This window comes from Acanthopagrus latus, chromosome 7 (assembly GCF_904848185.1).
Source record: "Acanthopagrus latus isolate v.2019 chromosome 7, fAcaLat1.1, whole genome shotgun sequence".
Classification (NCBI taxonomy): Eukaryota; Metazoa; Chordata; class Actinopteri; order Spariformes; family Sparidae; genus Acanthopagrus; species Acanthopagrus latus.
The window spans coordinates 21,870,871-21,893,193 of NC_051045.1; the positions used below are offsets into that span (position 1 = coordinate 21,870,871).

Here is a 22,323-nt window from a genome sequence, read left to right on the forward strand (position 1 = left end):
ATTTTTTAAATTTGTTTCCTGACTTTCTTCAATGTCAACTTTTACAATTTACAACATACCTTACTTTTCTACAACTTTTTTTTTTTTCTTATCAAAAGAAACTGAAGTATTGAGGTTCCGCATCCTGACATAAATATGAGATATATTAGGTTGGTAAAAAAATAAATAAATCATAATGCCTGTAATTTGCTAAATTACATTCTTTGGCCTCCTTTAATCTGAGTAATATCCTTGAGAAGCTTAAATTTGAAGCCTCATGTTTCTTTTCCTTTGTCATCATCTCTTTTTTGTCTATCTAATCATCTCTTTGTTCATCAACTGCTCAGCTGACTGACATACTGCTCACTTTTTCTCTCTGAGCTGCCTGCCTGTTTTTCTCAGATTGTTGCCACTTTCAGTCAGTTCAGGTTCACCTTCGTGCAGGCTGCAAAACCTACTTCATGACGCGGCTGCACATTCAATGAGGGATGAATAAATCTGTTTTAAGATGTGAAAAAAAAAAATACCTGAGTTTGAAGTCTGTTAACATCTCAGCGTTGTTCAGTGTGTAGGATTAGGCACATTTTCCTGTCAGAGCTTTTGAAGAACATGGTTAATTTGCATGATCCAGCCCAAATGAGGATGAATTGTTTGGTGACTAGAGGATGAATCAGGTATTTTAATTGGATATTTTGGTGCTTGCAGTGGATACAAAGTCATTGAGGTGAAAAATAATTTAGGAGGAGAGTGAAAGTGTGTTTTCCCAGCAGCAGGGCTTTGGCCCAGTTGTAGCAGCGCCAGTTGTTTGACTGCTGTCTGCATACAAGCTGTTGTTTCTGGTGCTCCAACAATACCTTAATCTGTCACAACTCCCTCCCTTGGACATTTGGAGGGTTTTAGAGCATATGGTCAAAATGAGATGAGATTAGATTCCACTCTGTTCTGTAAATACATTCATGATTGTGGCCTGTCTCTCTTTCGCAGCCGCTAACACTGCACAGGCACACAGACTGGAAATAGATCGCGTGCCGTCATTCAGACGTGGGATCAGAGCTGACACCGTCGTGCCTGGAGAGCACAGCCTAAACGGGCCCGACGATGAGCGCCACAAGCTCAACTGCATGGCCGCCGTACGGCAGCGGGAGGGCAAGGAAGATGCCAAAGCATCTAAGGTCACGGTGAGGTCAAACTTTGCACTAAGCTAATGGGGGGACAGGAATAGCTGCATGTCTGTAAAGCTACACTACTTGCTTAAATCTAGATCTAACAACGAAGACAGAGCAGCTTCCATTCTGGCTCAGAAACAAGTCATGAAGGGGCTCTTGTAGAGGCGAGAAGCATCTCCCAGACGGCCCGGCCCGGTGTTACAATTCTCGCGCCGTTGTGCCCTCCTACCCTCTGCGTTTTAGTGACTGTACAAAGAAGGTGTTAATTGTTCTTCCACCCGAAGGCACATCTTGTACTTTCACCCATGGGCGCACATGCTAAATGTGATTTTGACTGTGTCTGTCTGAGACATTTTACACATTACATTTCCTCTGGTAAGACCTTTGTTGTAGTTAACTGCCAACATTAGGGCAGCTAGTGAGGACTGTTAGGTGTAATTTCAGTGCGACAGACCTGGTGAAAAGCTCAATATTCTATTTTCTCACACACATTGCTTCATTTGATTTTGAAACTCAATTTCAGTTTCAAATCACTGTTTCTTTTTTAACTTCAAGACATGTAGCTACTGTACAATTCAATGTACCTTTTGCAATAGTTAAAATGTTTGAATATAAACATGGATATGCCCAAACTATGATAGCTACAAAGTTTTGTAGCTATCATACATCAAACACTGTATATAATATTGATTCCTTTTCTAAATACCTGCACTTAATATTTCAAGGGCTTAAAGGTTTTGAAAAGGTCATTACATCCTGATATAACTTGTGCTTGAAGCTGTGTAACATAAAGCCTGCCGCATGTTTCAACTGTAACATCATAATCAGAACGTAGCCATCCGTTATTGTATGCCTCAAGATTGTCACTGAACTGTTGATTTTATTTTCTTACCTTGGAGCATTATTTCTACCAGTTGTGATATTTTAGTTCTCACCAAAGTCGTTGCTGAGAATTGAGATCACGGCTACTGTTGTAGTGTGTATGTGTAACAAAAATAGTGAGGAACCAAACGCAAGACAGTCAGGGGGCAGGCAGGGTGAAGAACAAAAGCAAGATTTAATAAGCTAATGCTCCAAATCTGAGGTCCAAAAAGCCAAAAATGCAAATACAAAAGGCAGTCAACAAAAAGCTGAAACCAAAAGGGACAAAAACAGAGATAGCCGGTGGGGTCAAATAAAAGACAAAATTACAAAAACTAAAAAAAAAACTAAATGAAGTTCAAACCAAGGAAGTGTAGTTCTTCTTTGGTGTGAACTTTATTTAGTTTTAGTTTAGTTTTTGTAATTTTGCTTTGTTTAGTATTTGAAAACAGGCATGAATACAGGAGACAAATGGAACACAGGTGAACAGAGGGAAAAGGGCAAGAAAAGGACAAAGTGAGGAAGTGAAAAGCAAAACATGGCATATGTGCAGAGAACTCCAAAATGTAACAGGAAATAACTAAACCCAAAAACTCAAACTATGATAGCTACAAAGATGTCTGAAGGTTTTAAACTAGCCAACTAGCTAATCAGCATACTAGCTAATCAGTCAACCAGCTAGCTAGCCAGATTATCCAAACCACTTTATTTGAAGGTTTAAAGGATAGTGGACGGGTAATAATTCGACCTGTTTTACAGAATAAAATGATATTGTATTGCTTGGTCTTACACTGGAACGTCCTGGTCATTATTTGCCAATCTTCTCGTGTGTTAGGATCGGAATAAGGAAGCCCGGTTGGCCAAAGAACTTTATCCAATCAAACCCACTGAAGAGCGCAATAAAGCGGAGGGCATTGCCAACATGCTGAGCCAGGCCATCACCACCCAGCACCTGCTCTACGCCAGCCTGGGCTCTGCTGAGTACATGGAGTTTGTCCTTAAAAATCCCTTCAATGTACCTCAGACGGTCACTATTCACAGCGACGACCCTGAGCTCAGGTAAGACTCTGCAAACATTGAGCTGACAGCGTGGCGGTGTCAAGCTGGCACCCGACCCTCAACTGTTTGTTTGCTATGATAGTTTTTCAATGGGAGAAAAACTACAGCTGTGTTAATCTTAAAAACAAGACTTTTTGATTAGGTTGGGAGGAAGAGCGGGTTGTCACATGTCAGGTAATTTATATTTTGTTGTATGAAACCATGAACATTAAACAGGTTCTGATAGGATCTGGGTAGAGACATTTCATGGAAAGTTAATTATGGAGCACCTCTCGTGTGATGGTACAGCATCTAAAACAAAAGTTAATCTATAAGTATGAATAAATATAAAAGATGAGTATAATCAACCAACACTAGAATGTCAAGATGAATTCATGATGTCTGCTTGTGTGGCTGAGTTTTATTCAGGTTGTGGGAGTCTGATTCACAGCTTGCTCACTGTTTTGATATGATGCATGTGTGTGTAGGTGTGTATTAACGTGTGTGTTTGCATGTATGCCTGTTTTAGGGGTTTGGAACGGGTTTATTTACTGTTTTGACACATCTTCATTACACGTGGTGGGTGCATTATTTATTCTTTGAATGTTCTAATTTGAGACGGCACGCTTTGTGTGCCTCACGCATTTTGAATTTTCCTCACGGTTTTGAGACGTGTGTGCTCTTATTAATGAACAAATACGATCAATTCTTAGTTGTTCGGAACAAAAAACAGCCGCTTTCGCTCTATTGGTCACACACATACTGTATGCCTGTAAACAAAGAAGATTCCGGCTCCTTCAGCAGCACAATCATTTGTCCTTGACATGGATGCAGGCCATAATGCTGGTGAGGTGCTAAATACCCCCTTTAATCTACGCATAGCAGCCATTATAGGTGACGTTTTCCTGGATCACCCGCGTTGGTATTCATATCGTGTTTGTTTCCTTCAGTTAGCGTCGTCGTTAATCCCCCCACATTGAATCTTTTGTTATGGATTCTGCTCATGCCTGAGCTTTGGATTAACACATATCACGTTGATCAACAAAGGCTGAAGTGTGCCACGGATGAATCATTATGGCATTAGCCCGGCCACCAAAGCCTACCAGGTCTAATTGAGAGTCATCAATCCCCGCATCTGTCCTCTCGTCGGCTTAGCGCCCCGTTGGTTTATTTATTTAATTCCTGATGAGGCAGCGTGACACTTTACACCAAACCGTCTGCCACCTCCACCGAGAGCCAGAAATGTGTAAATTAGGGAGGATGCTTCTGTGTTTGATGTGTTTCTACCGCAGCACTGTGGGTTTTAAGAGTCAAATTCAGGTCAATTAGTTAGGTTGAGACAGTTCACTGAGCACAGCACTGCCCAAAACAGCTTTTATAATCTGCTTTACTGTAATTTGTGTTGTTGTCTCCTCAGAGGAGATGAGGAGAATATTCAACCAAGCCATTATAAAGTAGGCCTTTTAAGATGACTGCTTTCTGAGTTTACATCACTTTTTAACATTATAGCAAACTTCTGGCTTTGATACTCCACCTGTTGAACTCTGCACTCTGGTTTAGGGAAGGAATCCTGCATTTCTGATTTATCAACCTGCATAGTTGACTTTCCATAGTCACACTCAAACATATTCGTCCACATAGCTGAACTGCAAGCCGCCGTTATATGATGAGAAGCAGTTGTTGGAAAGTGCTGCAGCTTAAAGTTTGATAAACATAGTTATATAACCCCATTAATGCATTTCAAGGTTGGATTGTAGTGTTTGTTTTGCTTCAATATAAACAAAAGCCTGTGGGATGCCAGTGCACAGGCACTCATAGACACAAAAACACACTTAAAAATCTTGGCTTGCATTAGATAGAAATGTTTCAGAGGAAAAAAAAGTAGATTTTTGTCCAAACCCCCAAGATGTCCCTGGATGTAAAATCCAGATAATCAATATGTTGATGTCGCAGTCTTATTTGCTGTTGAGGACTGGGCTGCATTTGTTTAATGAGGGAACCCGAAATGTATATTTACACCAAGCTGCGACGAGTTTGAACCCAAACAACAAGACTGCCTCCCGGACCTCTGTTATCCTGCATGACCCATATCTTGGTCAGTGCGTCGAGGCTACTCTTCTGTTCCTTCCTTCCTTGTCAATATTTCAACCAATATTTGACAAGGTGCTTTCTTGAGAACACAAGCAAGACCTTGGGGTTAGCTCTTTGTTCTACAGAAACAAACAGGAAAGAAAGAAAGTGTGACCCGTCTCAACCTAAAGATCCAGCATCAGGCTTTGAAGGAAGCGTGCTTAGAGAGAGGCTAGGCTAGCTGGAGCTTTGATGTTTGCAGCGGGTTTTTCGAGCCCAGAGGCTCCCCTTGACGTGGAGAACGTGTTTGCTACCTGTTGCCATCCATTTTGCATGGTTACCTTTTTACACTTGGCCTTACAGAGCTCGCTGAGAGCCATGACTGCTGGCTGACAGAGAATTTTTGGGAGCCTGAAACTCCTCTGCTGCTGCTTTCTTTCTCAGTATTTCTCCCTCTCATTATCTGTCTTATTCTCAGCTCCGCATCCATTCAGTTCTCCCTCTCAGTGTTCTTTTTAATCATCTTCATTTTGTTACTTTGCTGGTTTTATCTCTCCCTGCGTCTGTTTGGCTCCACCTTGTTTTGTTTTCTTTCTGTAGAAAATGAATCAACCCATGCTTTTTTTATTGAGGCATCACTGTCTCACACACACACAGACTCTCTGTTGTCATTATAGGCCACAGGCGAAATGTTTTATTCCACGTGCACAGGTGGGAATCTCCAAATAAGTTTCATAGCATGGACTGTTGCATCTCGCCCTAATGTTAGCGAGGTGGGGCCTTGAAAAATTCATAAACTCTCGCTCTCCTATTGAGAGAGATCCCCAGCTCCATGCCCATGGGTTGGAACCTTTGATGTTTAAAGCAGCACTTCCCTCTATGCATTTGTGTGTGAAATTTCTGCATTCAAAGGAAGAGGAAAGAGTGGAGACGAGCCCTCCCCCTGTTGGACTGTGTTATCTGTTCCTGTTGCTTTCTCCCTGGAAATCCATTTGTTGGGGTTCAGAGGGGGGGCTTTCTCTGACCTTTATACACTTTTGTGAAGGCTGCCATTTGTAATTAAATGGAAAGCATTGTGTTTTTGTGTTGACTACTCAACCGTGGAATTGGCTCACTTCGATTGCTGGCTGTACATTGAACTTAACATTGCTAGAATCACTTCATAAGAGTGGGAGATCCATATTGTTGTTTGTACCAAAGGGAATTGCATTGTTTTAGATGCTTTGCTGGATCCCTTGGAGAGATTCGCTCCAGTATGTAAGGCACATTTACCATGGTTTCCCATGTCCACACATCAAAGATGAGACTTTTTTCCTTCCCTCAAACATACTGTTTCCTCCAAAGTAGCCAATATCGTATCAGCTATAATCAGTATTTTTATAGAAAAGTCAGGTGTCATGGCAACTGAAAAAAAAGTCACTTGTCTAGTGCAGATGAGTTGGTCAAAACAGCAAGTTTGACACATTTGTTTTCAAATTTATTGCATGCAGAGTCACTAATCACCATAGGTGATGACTAGGTGATGACTGAAGAGAGCCAGTCTCTCCCCAGCTGTTATAATAACATATAACATAATAACATAATAATAAGATTATATCTGATCTCACTCCAGAAAACATTCTAATCATCTCTACACCCTCCTCAGGATACACATATATAACTCTCTATGCCTGTCGACCATATGTCAACCAAAGTTCATTACACTTATTCACAGGAAAAAGGCTTCATCAACCCCATCCAGGATGAACTCCTTAATTGAGTTTCTAATTGTAAGCTCTCACAACACCACATAGCATACACAATACATCCATTCATAATCTGCAACCAGATGGCTGTCATTAGACAAACACGTCCGCAGCCCACCAACACAGAATGACAACATTCCTTGGGTTTCATATGCAACACATGGAACATATCTAGAAGAGCATTTAGCAGCTACAAAGCAAGATATTTCTCTTTTGACATGCTAGAGATAAAATAATAGAGCTGAGTTAAAGTGAAACTCCCGCCAAAATGCAACCTAGGCCTTTTTTGTGTGAATGTAGATAAGTCAAACCTTTGTGTAAAAGCATAATTACAACAAAAGAGGTACTTTTAAGATTGACCGTATTTTTGTTTTCGGGTCAAGCTCAGTTTCAATGGAGTGCTGAGGCACTTTTACGATAGTGTTAAAAAATGTATTTTTAAAACACTGAGAAGACTCGGCACAACATGAAACTTTGCTCGTAGTATCACCAGGGTTTCTATACACGAAAATGAGCATTGAGAACATTGTTTGTGTACACAGAGTTTACTAAAAAGAAGGTTTATCTTCTTAGTGTTCTAAAAATAGCGATTTTGATGCTAGCGTAAAGGTGCCCCTGCACTCCACTGAAAATGTGTTTGACCTGAAAACGAAAATATGGTCTTAAAAGGGCTTCTTTCATCGTAATTATGCTTTTACACAAAGGTGTGACTCGAATACATTCACAAAAAAGCCTAGGTTGCATTTTGGTGAGAGTTTCACTTTCATATTGGACTCACCATGTGACCAGAACCATCATTGCTGGTTGTGTAAATGCTTGTTTTTGCTGCCACAACCAACCCCAACGACACATCTATAAAGTGTTAAAAACTGGGGGCATGGAGTTTGAGCCAGACAGGCCTAACAAAACAATGGGGTTATAGTAAGTGTAGGCTTCAGTGACCTTGGAGCTTAAGAGTAAGTAGATATTCGATCTCAACCATTTTTTTTTTAAACGGTCTCTCCCAAGTGTCCCAGTTGTAAGAAAGTGCAATGCTAAATCTTAAGAATGCTCCTTTAACTTAGTTTCTTTTAGTAAAGGGATGTCAGTGATTATTCTGTCAAAAACATCAATATAACCTCAACACCAATATATCTATACAACTGCAGGGCAGATTACTAAAGAGTATGCTGTATTCTATATTCTTTATTGAACAATCCATGCTCTCCAGCTGATGAACCATTTCTATTTTATGTAAACTTTAAAACCCTTTCCTGTAGATACCAAAAAATCAAATATCAAGATTGCAATCAAATTTAATGAATACATTCAAGTTTCTAAGATTATATATTCTGGTCTCATTTTATTTTGGTTGAACTGATTTCTTTAATGATTCAGTGAACTTCTCTGTACCACCACTGTCTTTTTTTTTTAGCCAAACATCTGTTAAATCTCAAAGAATAGCAAAGACGTAAGTATTCTGTTTGTCGCTCAGTGCCATCTTTTCATGGTGTATGATATAATGAACAGTGCAGTGCTCCTGATCACGTAACAAGTCTAACTCTGATCCTGGATGGATCCCTTAAAGATATACTGGAGCCTGCTTTCATCTAACTCATGTCCTTTAATCTTTCCATCCAGTGTCATCACTAACACAGACGAGTGGGGTTACTTCAAAGCACTAACCAAAACTCTGACTCCGCTGGAGGAGAACATGTTCCACTTGGAGGATGGTACTGCAGGTCCCAGGGTTTACCTAAGACCCAAGGAAAGCATCCATATTCCCCTGAAGTACCAGAGCTTTCTCTGCGACCACACCATGAGCCCTCAGGTACAGTGGAGACCAGAGGTTGACACTAATGGACCTGTCGGGACCGATCCACTTTTAAAGGTCCCATTTGATGCTCATGTTCAGGTTCACACTTGTGTTTTGGGTGTCTAAATTTTTTTTTTACACACTTTAAAACAGTATTTTTCTGGTGCTCAGCAGCGCCTCTATTCACCCTTTGCCTCAGTGCCCCATTTTAATGCCTGTCTCTTTAAGGCCACCATCCTTAAAAGCCTGGTCTTCTCCAATTGGTCAACTCAAACAAGTCTGAGCAAGCACCACCCACTATGTTTCACCATCAGCCGTGCCACTTTTTTACAACTGCAGCTGTGCTGAGTGCATGACTGAGGGTGATGATTTAAAGTTCTGACATCACACCCTTGCAGAAGTCCTGACGGCTCATTTAAAGGCACTGCGTCTGAATACTGGCTGCGTGCATTTCTTTGTTGAGCATTTTGATACTTTCATGGTACTTATACAGCACCTAGACCAGCTATATAAATCAGACACAAACACCTCAAATTTCTACAATATAGTGCCTTTGAAACCACATTTTAGGAATGGCAGTTATTAAGTTTTTAGTTGATATAAATGTCAATAGATGTGTAATGGAAACTCTGGATTTACAATTAATTGGATGCAGGAAAGACAGTTCAAAATAAATGCCATTGAGGCCAACTGTGCTCTTATCTCCTGTAGATGGGGGGGTTTACACTGCCTCCAGTTCTATTCTGCTTCATGTGATCATTAACAGTTTTCTTGCCCAATATGCAGATGTAATATTTTCTTTGCAGTCATTTGCTGTTATTTGCTAAATGACAAATGTTGATAGCTATTCTGTATCTAATCAAATCTTCACAGGGACCAAGCTTCCTGCCTACAGGCAAAGGTTCTCAGGTGGCCAAGAAGAATCTTTCCAACATTGTTGCTGCCAAGACTGTCAAGGTACACAGTGTTCTACTTATACTCTGTGTGGATTCTGTGTGTTAGACAATCGTTATCTCCTTCTGTAGTGTTTCTGAATCTCACGGTTGTTTGTCTCCAGGCTGGAATTATAGTAAGCCATGGATGTTAGATGAACTGTGTATGTACAGAGTGTTTTTCGGTCATGATAAGAGCTTTAACATTGTATATTTTTTCGCGTTCTAACCATCTTTAGTGTATAAAAATTGAATATTTGATTCAGAAGAGTAGATGACAATAAGAACTAAATTTCATGTATTGTATGAAGCTTTTGATTTGGGATGTAGTTGTGTTAACCTTCTGTTACATCCCTAAGTCTAACAACATCCAGTGTACACACACGCACTCCCAGACAACTCTCTGCAGAGTGGCAGTGCACCGCCTCCTTCCTACCCCCCTCTCCCACACAGTCACTGCTCAGACACAAAGAAACGCTTTGAAGTGTCAACTATTTAAAAAGTTACGCTAGCCAGACAAGATTGTCAGGCAAAATTATATGCTGGAAATCACTTTTATCTTACTGAACATTGTTTATCTTCTCCAACTGGCAAATGTCAGGGTGGAGAGTTAAACTATCTCCGATTGGAGGACAGCTTGACACGTCTGGCTAATCTGCTTCAAATGAACCATGCATATGTATTATTATTCTTAAGCTATTTTCCAATTTTATGCACTTACTCAAGCGTTTAAATATGTAAGAAGTTTAGAGGAAGGAGAGACAATGTGAGCGTGCTTGTTCGGATGTAGTTCAGATAAGATGATGCGCTCTATATCTCCATGTGATGTAATGTGCTCTGCAGCCCCTGTATGCTACAGCTGTCACCAAAATTAACTTCTGTTCCTCATGAATCCATTCAAATTGAAGTTTCTGCTGTCTCTCTCTGCAGACGTGACCTCAAATCTAGGCGTATGTTATTAGCACATTTATGCTGATAAAAAAAAAAAAAAAAAAGACATCCATCACTGCGCACTAACCTGCGGTGCCTCGCAATAATCCTGTTGTTCCTGTAAAGTACAGTACCCCGAAGCTCTCCCATTGCACAGGGTGATGAAATATTTGCCAGTCTGCCAAGTGTGCGTGTCTGTCTGTGTGCATGTGTGTGTGTGTGTGTGTGTGTGTGTGCGTGTGTGTGTGTGTGTGTGTGTGTGTGTGTGTGTGTGTGCGTGTGTGTGTGTGCGTGCATGTGCGTGTGTCAGTGTCAGTACTGCTGCTCTGAGCAAAAATCCTGTCAAGAGGTCAAAGAGGTCAGGTCTGGATCAAATCTGTGTCCCGCTAAAACTGACAAGCCCCAACAGCAGAGCTGTCAGGATGCCAGCTTTGGCACTGCTGTCAGTCAGCACACATCACCAGAGCCAGATATGGGCCACTCCTGCAGGTCAGCATGGGCCCACAAATATGACCCATCAACGATTTGGACAGCTGCTCTTTGGCAGGAATCAACTCTGGGTTTGTGAATCAGTGACCAAAATGCGCAAAGTTATCTTCAGAGTATAGTCCATTACTCATAATTATACTGTTGCTATAATTCAGGTCCTTTTCATTAGCAGGGACTCTTTTTTTTTTTTTTTTCTTGTGTCATAATATTGCATAGATTTACTTGCATTATGTCTTCTTGTATTAATGGCTTCAGCACTTTGTAATATGTGGACACCCGAACATTGTTAGTATGCCTCTTCAACAGCGTCCCATCCTCTGGGATGGCTCCAACAAATTTGGAACCTGGCTACAGGGATTCGCTCCCATTCAGCTACAAGTGCATTAGTGAGGTCGATGCGGGCAACAAGGTCTGGCTCACAGCTGGTGTTCCAGTTCATCCCAAAAGTGTTGGATGGGGTTGAGGTCAGGGCTCTCTGCATGCCAGTCCAACACCGAACACAGAAAAACACATTTTCAGATGTAAGCTAGAGAGGACTAGGGTTCACTTGCCTTTATTTGTACAATGGCTTGCAAAAGTTTTCACCCCCCTTGAACTTTTCCACATTTTGTCACATTTTGACCACAAATGTAAATGTATTTTATTGGGAATTTATGTGATAGAGCAACACAAAGTGGTGCATAATTGTGAAGTGGAAAGAAAATGATACATGTTTTTTTTTTTGGTTTTTTTTTTTACAAATAAAAAATAGTGAAGTGTGGTGTGCAAAATTATTCATCCCCCATGAGTCAGTACTTTGTAGAAGTCTTTTGGGGTAAGTCTCTACTGGCGATGCACATATAGAGACTGAAATTTTTGCCCATTCTTCCCTGCAAAATAGCTCAAGCTTAGTCTGATCGGATGGAGAGCGTCTGTGAACAGCAATTTTCAAGTCTTGCCAGAGATTCTCAAGTGGATTTAGGTCTGGACTTTGACTGGGCCATTCTAACACATGAATATGCTTTGATCTAAACCCTTCCATTGTAGCCCTGGCTGTATGTTTAGGCTCGTTGTCCTGCTGGAAAGGTGAACCTGCCACAGTCTCAAGTCTTTTGCAGACTAACAGGTTTTCTTCCACGATTGTCCTGTATTTGGCTCCATCCATCTTCCCATCATCTAAGACCAGCTTCCCTGTCCCTGCTGAAGAAAAGCATCCCCACAGCTTGATGCTGCCACCACCCTGTTTCACGGTGGCGATGGTGTGGTCAGGGTGATGTGCAGTGTTAGTTTTCTGCCACACATAGCGTTTTGCATTTAGGCCAAAAACTTCAATTTTGGTCTCATCTGACCAGAGCACCTTCCTCCACAGGTTGTTGTGCCCCACACATGACATGTGACAGACTGCATGGCTTTGTTTCAACAACAGCTCTCTTACACTCTTCCATAAAGACCTGATTTGTGGAGTGCATGACGAACAGTTGTCCTGTGGACAGATTCTCCCACCTGAGCTGTGGATCTCTGCAGCTCCTCCAGAGTTACCATGGGCCTCTTGGCTGCTTCTCTGATCATTGCTCTCCTTGCCAAGCCTGTCAGTTTAGGTGGATGGTCATGTCTTAGTAGGTCTGCAGTTGTACCATACTCTTTCCATTTTCAGGTGAAGGATTGAACAGTGTTCCATGAGGTGTTCAAAGCTTGGGATATTTTTTCATATCCTAACCACGCGTTTAACTTCTCTACAACTTTATCCCTGACCTGTCTGATGTGTTCCTTGGGCTTCATGATGCTGTTTGTTCACTGATGTTTTCTAGCAAACCTCTGAGGCCTTCACAGAACAGCTGTGTTTATACTGATATTAGATTACACACAGGTTGACCCCATTTACTAATTAGGTGACTTCTGAAGGCAATTTTATTTAAGGGTGTCAGAGTAAAGAGGGGGTTAATACTTTTTCACACCACACTTTTCTATTTTTTATTTGTAAAATAATAAGATATTCGGAACAGATTTTGTTTTTTGATGTTGACATGATTGGACAGATAATGGAATTCTCAAAATGGAATGGAATTTATACTTTTGGTATTATTGTGATTTTTTTTTTTTGTGGCCTTTTTCTGGCACAGTGGCAGAAGTACCATTATTTTATAACTCATATCATGCAGTTCAGTTACATGCAGTCTATAATCCCTAAACCCGACTCCAGTTTTGAGTATCAGTTTAACATATAAATCATGGCAGCAAACAGTAGTTTAAGATGTTGTAGGCTTTGATGGTACGTGACAAGGTTAGCAATTCCAACATGTTTACAAATGCTAGCATATGTGTGTAAATCAGCTATGATATGCAGCCATATGTAATTAGTGCACTGTATATGTACGAACACATTTGTGTTGATTTGCACAGATCCTGAGGGCTGTTTTAATGCAGCAAACTTCAAAGCTCATTCAGCTGGTCTGTGGGGGTTTCAGCAGTCGGATTGAAGCCAACTTTTTATATTCTAATGTACAGTGTGCTCCATCATCATCATTCGCTCTCTGGTGAATATTATTATAAAACTAGTCAAAGGCTGTTTACGAAAAAGCTGTATATGTTGTTTAGAGCTGCCTCAGGAAACAAAAAACATGGCAATGTCAGTTCTGTGTTTCACTAAATAGAGTCAAGGAACTCCACCTCAGGTATTCTCTAATGTCTTATGACACATGATCAGTATTGTTTGAGGGTCACGCACACGCACACGCACACGCACACACACACACACACACACACACACACACACACACACACACACACACACACACAGATGAACTCATGCATAAATTAGTAGAGTTGTTGCCAGAAAATAACATGAAATTTTCTTGACGTCCCTCACCCTGCCTTACAATTAATTACAATTAATAACTGTTAGTAGATTTGGTCTGATTTTCATCAATACGGCTATGAATTCCTATCTGTAAATATAAAATAACTGTACTCACCAAGGCCAACACTAAGATCCAGTTCAACTTTTACATTCTTTGCCTGAGGTAGTTGTGTGAAGAGTTTTCCCATGCAATGATTTTTAACATTTCTGGTGCGTTAACTTTGATATTTCCCTCTAATTACATGGTTTGGATCATCGGTTCCCAACCCAACCCTAACCTGACCTCCTAAGGGGTCCAAATATAAATAGAATCTGCTGCACAAAATATGTTGTTTCTTTTTTCTTTCTCCACATTGAGCTTTTTTTCTTTCAGTACTTTTTTCAGTAGTTTTTTCCTCATTTTTAAACATTCTTAAAAAGAAACTGTCAGAGAAAGAAAAATCACTCTCACTGTCTGTAATGACATAACTTGAACCCTGAAACAGGGAGTCAGTAAAAAGAGATTTTTTTTTTTAAGGGGCAACCAGCTAAAAGTATTGAACCACTGGTTTAGATATTGCGGCAAAACTTCTGGCAGGCTTTAGGCCCCCGACACACCAAACTGACCTCAAAGAACTAGTAGTGCTGAAGGCCGACTGTTGAGTCGCGTCATGTCACCTGTGTCTTGGCCAATGAGCATCACATGTGCCAACAGTGCGCTAGTGGCCCTTTGTTGATCACAAAGTTAGGATAACTGACAATGGTAGATAAAACTATGAATGCCCATGTTGGATAATACTGAAATTCTCTCAGTATTATTAAGATTACTTTTTGTATTTTTTTCTGTTATTAAAATGCCTTTCAGCAGCCTCTGACTCATTAGTTTAACTTGAGGAATTTTACTGTCCCATTATGATGTAAATGCTGTTTCCCTGCAGTGGATAGACATCCTGCAAATGGTAAATGTTAAATGGAATGTATTTATAAGGTGCATCTCTAGTCTTTGAGACTGTTCAAAGTGCTTTACAGCACAAGTCAGCGTTCACTCATTCACATATACAATCACACACTGGTGGCAGAGGTCACCCTGCAAGGCGATAATCTGCTCATCAAGAGCGATGGCCATTCACACACACAGACACACACCAATGGAAGAGCCACCAAGTGCCAGTTAGGGTTCAGTGTCTTGTTCAAGGACACTTCAACATGTAGCCAGGAATCTAACCACATACCCTACAATGTCATGCTGCTGACACTGCTGACCTTCCCCCTTCCCTCTGCAGGTTACATTCAAAGCTGAAGACGGCAAGCCGATGGCCATCTGCCAGGTGAACGTGGAGCCAACGCCTCATGTTGTCGACCAGACTTTCCGACTTTATCACCCTGAGCTTTGCTTCCTCAAGAAAGCCATCCGCCTGCCACCCTGGCATGACCCCACAGGTTACTCCAGTTAACTCCCATTGCAGGATTTATTGTATCCTGTTTTTTTTAACATAATATTGCATTTTTAGTACTGTTTGAATACATCATCAGTAGGTGCACCAACACTCCTGGAGGAGCAGAGACACGTAAATGTGTAAATTCTATTCTGCCTATTATTTTGTCATGTTTTTAATGGTGTCATGTTTTATGTTTTTTTAATATATCAGTTGAAACAATCGTGCATTTTAATACAGTTTCTATCAGGAAAAATTGGCAATTGCAGCAGAGAGGCATCTCTATTTCCAGAGCAGGAAATGAAAGCAAACAAACAAAAAAAAAAGAATGGTTCAAATGAAGAAAATGGGACAGCATCTATAGCACATATATGCATATTTATCTGTATATGTGTGTATGTGTAAACTAGAGACATCTACAGACAGACAGACAGACATACACAGATGCCAAAGTACTCGAAACAGTTTCTGTGGTATTTTCTGCTGCAAACAGTGTCTCTTGGACCACTTTTGCCATGATGAAACACACAAGCACACACACACACACACACACTCAAAAGGTGAAAACATTACCAGCCGACGCTGGCGTGTTTGGTAAATATGTTACATTAGACTTGAGATTGCCTTGGTGTGAACTGATTCAACCCTCAAAAACTGCTTATATAAACCATCATGCTCAGAACTTTACTGTCTGTATGTTAACCGTTTTTACCGTTTCTTGTTATTGGGTGAACCAGTTGGAGACCCAAGTGCCAGGATGCGCATATCTGTACGCTGCAGTGACCCTAACGTCATCTGCCAGACAAGGATGCTGGTAAGAGACTGACATTATGTTCTTACATTAACTGGTAACCAACTGTAATATTAGCAAGGGATTAATTAACTGATCTGACAGCTTCATCACCAGCACTTTATTCTGGCTTTCCAGTCATGGCTTTTCCAGTTGCAAGTCGGTTCAGTTCCTGAAAAGGCTTGCCCTGAAGCCATGCCATACACTTTTAAAGTGCTAATGTGGGGTCTCTTTTATTTCTGCTGCTTTCTTTTCCTTTACCTGTGTAACATCTCTCTGTCTTTCACTCTGTCTCTCTCTACAGGTACCAGGGGAGCCCCAGGATGTGTACTTGAAAGTGCCAGGGAGTCCCAGTCCACACATAAAAATGTTCTTTGTGATGGTTTTTACGTATGTATTATTTACACACACGCACACACTGCTTAGCCTGAAGAAGCATTCCATTTTGGACTAATTAAATTGTTCACACAGGCTTGAATTAATTAACTAATCAGATGGAGGTTTGGTGGTCCGAGTGCCTGAAGATACAGAACTAGTCTTTTGCATCTTCATCAGGATTAAAGAATGATCACATGTGGTTTTGTGATGTAGAATCAATGTCCTCCTATTATTTAGGTAATTCCACTTATATATGATGGCTTGATGAAGTTTTGACTGGTTACATATCTACCCCAAAACGTATCTGTATTAGATTAGTTGTCTCTTAGAAACCCCTTATTTAAAGTACTGTGTTCAGTGTCTCAACAAATACATGAATGAGTACAGGAAATGGACACAAATTCACAGCGCACACTGCAGGCGCTGAGATCATCCAGTAGTCCTATGTGGAAATTATAAAACTGGTTCTAAATTATTTTGTGTTAATTAGTGTGTGGCGAATAAATTAACCAGGGAACTCTCAGTATAATCAGTGTTATAAAAAGTACCCAAAAGTCTAAAAGTATCTGAAATTATATGTATTTAAGAATCAAAGATATAAGTAAAAGTAAATATTACATACAATGACGTGTTTGTTTGTTTATGCTGTATATGGGTCCATCATAAATGCCTTTATCTAAATGTTTAATCAATAGAAGCACATTATGGAAAGCACATCAAGTCATAATCTATATTGTATCCACAAAGTGGGTGGACGGTGGGAACACTATTGGATCCATCATCTACCTACTATGAATGTTGATCTTGAGGAAGGCCTGGCAGCTGAAACATCATTAGGGACATGCACCATGTGAAACACTCAAACTACACAAACCAGTTGACGCACAGGTAAACTCACTCATTGAAATAAAAACATTTGCTAAGAGGTGTATATATTAAAAATATATCAGAAAAACACATAACAGGAACATTAATTTTAACATTTTTATGGAACATTACTAACACACATATCTGTGTACCAATACAACATAAATAACAAATATAATGATATTGATATATGTAACACAATATATTATATAAATAACAAATATAACATGTATCAAAGTCCACTCCAGTCCAGTCCAGTCATTTATGCCGCATAGCAAAGCCATTTTGGATGTCCGTGAAATCGACTATATATAGTTTCTTGACTGATAAAGAGTTAAACATTCAGAACAGCTGAATATCACTTCTCAGCACTGTCAATCAAACACTAGTAATGTAGTGTTTGCCTTCAAAAACCCATATCACTTGATTTCTATTCCAAATATCCCCAAATGCTCCTTGAGTGCTGTTGTCACAGTGCGGGGCTGAGTAGGTGACTGCATCACCTCCCACACACAGCTCTCAGAGTCAGCGAGGGCCACTGAGACTGAATTCCCTGCTTCTTCAGCAGTGTGAGGAGGAGGAGGATGTTGCTGCTTATTAAAATGCTAGCACAGCCGTGGATCAGCCCTCCTCATCTCCGACCTCATGCTGCTCCTGCTGCGTCTCCAGGGGCCCTCAGCTTAATTGTTCCTGATGATATTTTTCTCTGTAGTGACAAGTGGATGGCAGCGCCCTCCCAGATCTGGCAGATTTACGTGCATTTCCTGGAGCGGGTGGATGTCAGCTGTGTGAGTGGCCAGCGGAGCTGTCAATCACTGGTGCTGAGGGGGCGGCAAGCTGTTCGCAAGGTCAAATGTTTCTCATCACACCCCCAGGAGATTGAGGTACACATATTTGATAGGAACTCAACACTGAAGCAACGTTTTGGAGCGAGTTAAATATGCAGTAACTTTGATTATGGTCCCTAAAGAAAGCACTGCCATTTCAACTGAGACTAATAAAATAATAGAAAAATGTGTGTCATTTCCTAATTATATCTAGTCTAATAATATCACTTAGGGTCCAGTTGTTTAACTGAGGCTCTCAAGTCTGTTTATCAGTATGTCTAATACCCAAGAGGATACATGCAGATCCTCTAGCAGCTCTAATCCTGTGTGTGTCACAACCACTGCTGTGGAAAATCTGTTTTTTGAGGCACACATGCAGGAAAACTGACATGTATTGCTGCTCTCTTGGACACCAGCTGCTCATTAACTGGTGGAGCATCATGCATCTGCCAGTGTTGGTGTTTTGTCTCTATTTGGGTCTGCACACACTGACCACATTTTGGATCAGGTGTGATTATTTGTGGGTCTATTAGGGTTTAATGGTAAAGAAGAATCAGGCTGCAATTATTTTGATAGACACTGTGGTTGAGTAAAATGTATGATGTATGATACAGTATGATTTGTGGGCCATGGCACCTCTGTTGCACCACCATGCTCCAGATAGAATAGAATGCTGTGACACATTTGACCTTTTTCAAAAAACTACTGCTCCTGCAGTTTTGATATTAAACTTGGTGATATTGTGACTTTGAAAATAGATGGATTAATTGTCCGGGCCTAATTTGAAAATAGTACCTTCCTTTTAGATTTGGTTAATTCGGTTAGTGGAAAGTTCTATTTGATTCTCCATTACCGCCAGAAACACTGGATACCCATACACACTGTAGAGACACACAAATGATTTTTCCAAATGATGTCCAGGTTTGGATCAGTTTTGGTCATATCCTAATTATAAAATACATGTACAAATAGTTATATATTAATTACAAAGCACTTTCACAGTAATCTACTCTGTACTCTGTACTCTGTCTGGGATTAGTGTAGACAGGCAAGCTGTAACCTTGGTAATTACGCACACACTTTTTTAGTTTTGCCATGTCATCAATAAAGTCAACTGTAGCAAGTAACCAACTATCACCGTGCTCATTCATATTTTAAGATGCTACAAAAACTACAAGAAAGTACAAGGAGTCGTTGCATTTGAGATGATACACCGTCTTGTCTTTTCAGGTCATTACAGACCAGCACATTGCATTAGTTCCAAGTTTCAACTCGTCTCATCGCAGATGTTTGGTCTGAACAACACTCTAACTGTGCCAGGCTTGAGTCAGGTCCAGTCAAAAAAAAAAATGTAAGCCTGTTGATTTTGGTTTGGGCTTGGGGACAATTCTCTTGGACTCAGTCAGGATCTGACCGGAAAAGGCAGCCCAAGCCAAACACTTACATGTACCTAACTCTCATGTGGAGTTGTAATTTGGAAAAAAATATAACAGTGGTAGTAGTTTAACGTGGAAAACTACGTGTTTGGGCAAAATCTCCTTAATCTTACATATTAGGGTCCTTAATTCAAAAATGGGTGGCCAAACCTGTTCCCTTGGAGGGCCTAAATGAAACTTAATGGGGGCTATGGGCCAAAAACAAACACTTTGGAAATTACTTCATTGTTTTAACTGGCACAAATGTCAAGCAACATACAGAAACAACAAATAGCTGAATCAAAAGAGCTCAAATCATACCTCAAATCGAATCCTTGATACATAAAGAGAAGTTGAGAGCTTTGTTTTTGACATATTCTTTTCTGCATTAGCAATTTTCAATCCGCATAGCCAAATGTGATTTCATGCAAATTGTTCTCTTAGCAGCAGGAAACAATGGCATGGCTACAGTCTCTTTTGTAATAACCCCAGGTTAAAATTCAAGTCATTATCTAGAATGTACAAATGCAGATTGACATAATGGGTCTTTTCATGTCATTTCATTTTATTAGGTTCCCCCATTACCTCCTGCAATCATGCCATGTTGGGACACAGTTTGACGCAATCTGAAAAATTAGTAAGGCCTCTATGCTCTCTGAACATATGAAATCATGTTCTAGGACTGTCGGATTGCCTTCCATTCTGACTTAGATTGTTTCTTATTCATAACTGGGTACAAGAGGGAAGAGAGTTTAACAATGCTTCTCACTCAGAGTTGCTGTAAAAGGGGCATTTAATATTACTCACTCACATTTGAAAAAAAAAAGAAAAAAATGGTGACGGACTGTCACAGCTGCTATGGGTGCGTGCAGTACGACCCGAACGTTCTCTCCCTGAAGAATCGGGGTACTGGCTGCAAACGCGACAGCTGTTTTTTTTTTAACAGATTTCACCGTGTGCACCAGCAGCCCGCTTTGATGTGACTCTCAGCAGGTTAGCTCACTGTGGAATGCATTGGAGGAGTCTTATAAAACAGGATAAAGCTCACCGCCAGAGAATAGCTTTGCTTTTCTCAACAGATTGAAAAGGAGCTGCGCACTAAATCTCATTCTCACGTCCTCGTGTCTCCCCACCACTTTTTCCCGCGTCTTTCTCCCATTTCATTGTCTGCCGCCTCTCTCTGCTGCTTTCAATGAACCTGATTCGCCCTCTTCCCTTACCCACTCTCTCCTGTAATCCGCACACCTTCTTTATTTTCCTCTTTTAACAACCTTTTCCTGTTAATTCTGTCAATTTCTAGACCTTTTGTAATTACCTCTTTGTATAAAATGTCTTTCCTCCATACTGTGTCTTTCTCATTCTCACAACATACCTAATCAACTACATCTCCATGCCAAACCTAATCACCCTTTACCTTCTCTGTAGGTGGACCCAGACAGTGTGTTCATTCTGCCTCCTGCAGCAGTGCAGGAACTCCAGCTGAAGGTGCAACCATGGCGGGCAGGAAGTCGCTTCTTGTATGTGAACGCAGTGGACGTTGAGCACCGGCGGCTCGTCACCTCCTGGCTGCTCTGTCTCAACGTCCACCGACCCATACTGTCAAAGGTATGTTACAAGGTTACTGTTAAAAATGGTAGCGTGTGTTGTTATCATGTTTTTGCCTTCGGTCTAAGTACTTGCACTGCGCTCCCCTCAGATCAAACAATGCGGACATGATGCTCTGATTCAGCTCTCACTGCTGCTCACATCTGATATGATGGACAGCTTGAACCTTAAAGGAACGTCTAACTCAAAGCCGCTGGTGACACAGAGCCACATTCAGTGCCTATTGAACCGGTCTAGTGATTTCCAGGGTCAGTCGGACATTCCCATTCCCTTTATGGCAAGTGTAAAGTGAAAGCTAAGGACAGCACTCAAAGCCAGTCCCCTCTCTAAGTGCTGTCTGCCTTTTATAAACCAACTGACAGCCTATCAAAGTTCACATTACATTGAAGTGTCCGAATAAAACGTATTTTCCTCTCATATTCGAGTCCTGCTGGTGGTGTATTAGTCTAAACTTTTTGGTCTGAGAGGAAAATGTGCATATGAGCAGCACACTGGGGCTTTTCTAGAAGTTGCCAAATGGCAAATGACAAAGCAGTCGTGGCACTAACCGTCCGCGTGTGTTCATGTGCGTGCAGGCGTTTGAAGTGTCCGTTCCAGTCAGCGGCTGGCGTGGCAACTCCAGGAAAATCACCTACGTCAACCCCTACACCAGCAGCCGCACGTTTCTGCTCCGCTCGGACCATCCAGACCTGCTTCAGTTCAAAGAGGATAAATTCCAGGTGAGATAAGACAGGAAGTCATGCGCTTTCACTCACTCTCTCTGAAATCGATACCTTGATTAATGCCCATGGGATCCTTCATCCTTGTCAAGAGCTTGTCTTTGTTGTTGAAGTGAAATGAAGCCTTGCATCAGTGCAGGTAGTTTCATGGGATTAATGGGTCCTTGCATAGTTAACACCCTGTAAGTAATTAACTTTAATGGGGAAAGCTATTGACCAATGGAAGGAGTCCTTTTTAATCAGCTTGTTTTAATTCTATTCAGAATAAAGTGATGTAAATAGTGGACCCTTTTTCAAAGTTACTGGTCAGTTTTAGAGATATAATAGTGCTGCAGTGGAAATGAGTTATTATTGATAGATTTTTTCACATTTAAATTCCCACTGCATCTTAAACTATCAATTCTGATTCAAGTAGGAAATTGAGGCATCTTTCGAGGTCTAACACAAAGCACCCAAGCCAGTGCCA

The 22,323-nt window shown here is 40.8% G+C and overlaps 1 protein-coding gene across 4 annotated transcripts in view; it reads left to right on the forward strand.

Annotated features, from left to right (window-relative positions):
• The window catches only part of nphp4 (nephronophthisis 4), a 166,763-nt gene that overhangs the window by 139,814 nt on the left and 4,626 nt on the right, over positions 1-22,323 (forward strand). For 3 of the 4 annotated variants that reach the window (XM_037103458.1, XM_037103459.1, XM_037103460.1), the window contains 10 exons: positions 964-1,157; positions 2,842-3,065; positions 8,480-8,669; positions 9,528-9,611; positions 15,104-15,260; positions 15,994-16,070; positions 16,351-16,436; positions 18,004-18,175; positions 20,959-21,138; positions 21,714-21,857. In XM_037103458.1, the coding sequence (XP_036959353.1) occupies positions 964-1,157; positions 2,842-3,065; positions 8,480-8,669; positions 9,528-9,611; positions 15,104-15,260; positions 15,994-16,070; positions 16,351-16,436; positions 18,004-18,175; positions 20,959-21,138; positions 21,714-21,857 (1,508 nt within the window). Of the gene's footprint in view, positions 1-963; positions 1,158-2,841; positions 3,066-8,479; positions 8,670-9,527; positions 9,612-15,103; positions 15,261-15,993; positions 16,071-16,350; positions 16,437-17,171; positions 17,313-18,003; positions 18,176-20,958; positions 21,139-21,713; positions 21,858-22,323 lie in introns of those variants that run through there. The other variant, XR_005075959.1, reaches the window with a different exon arrangement.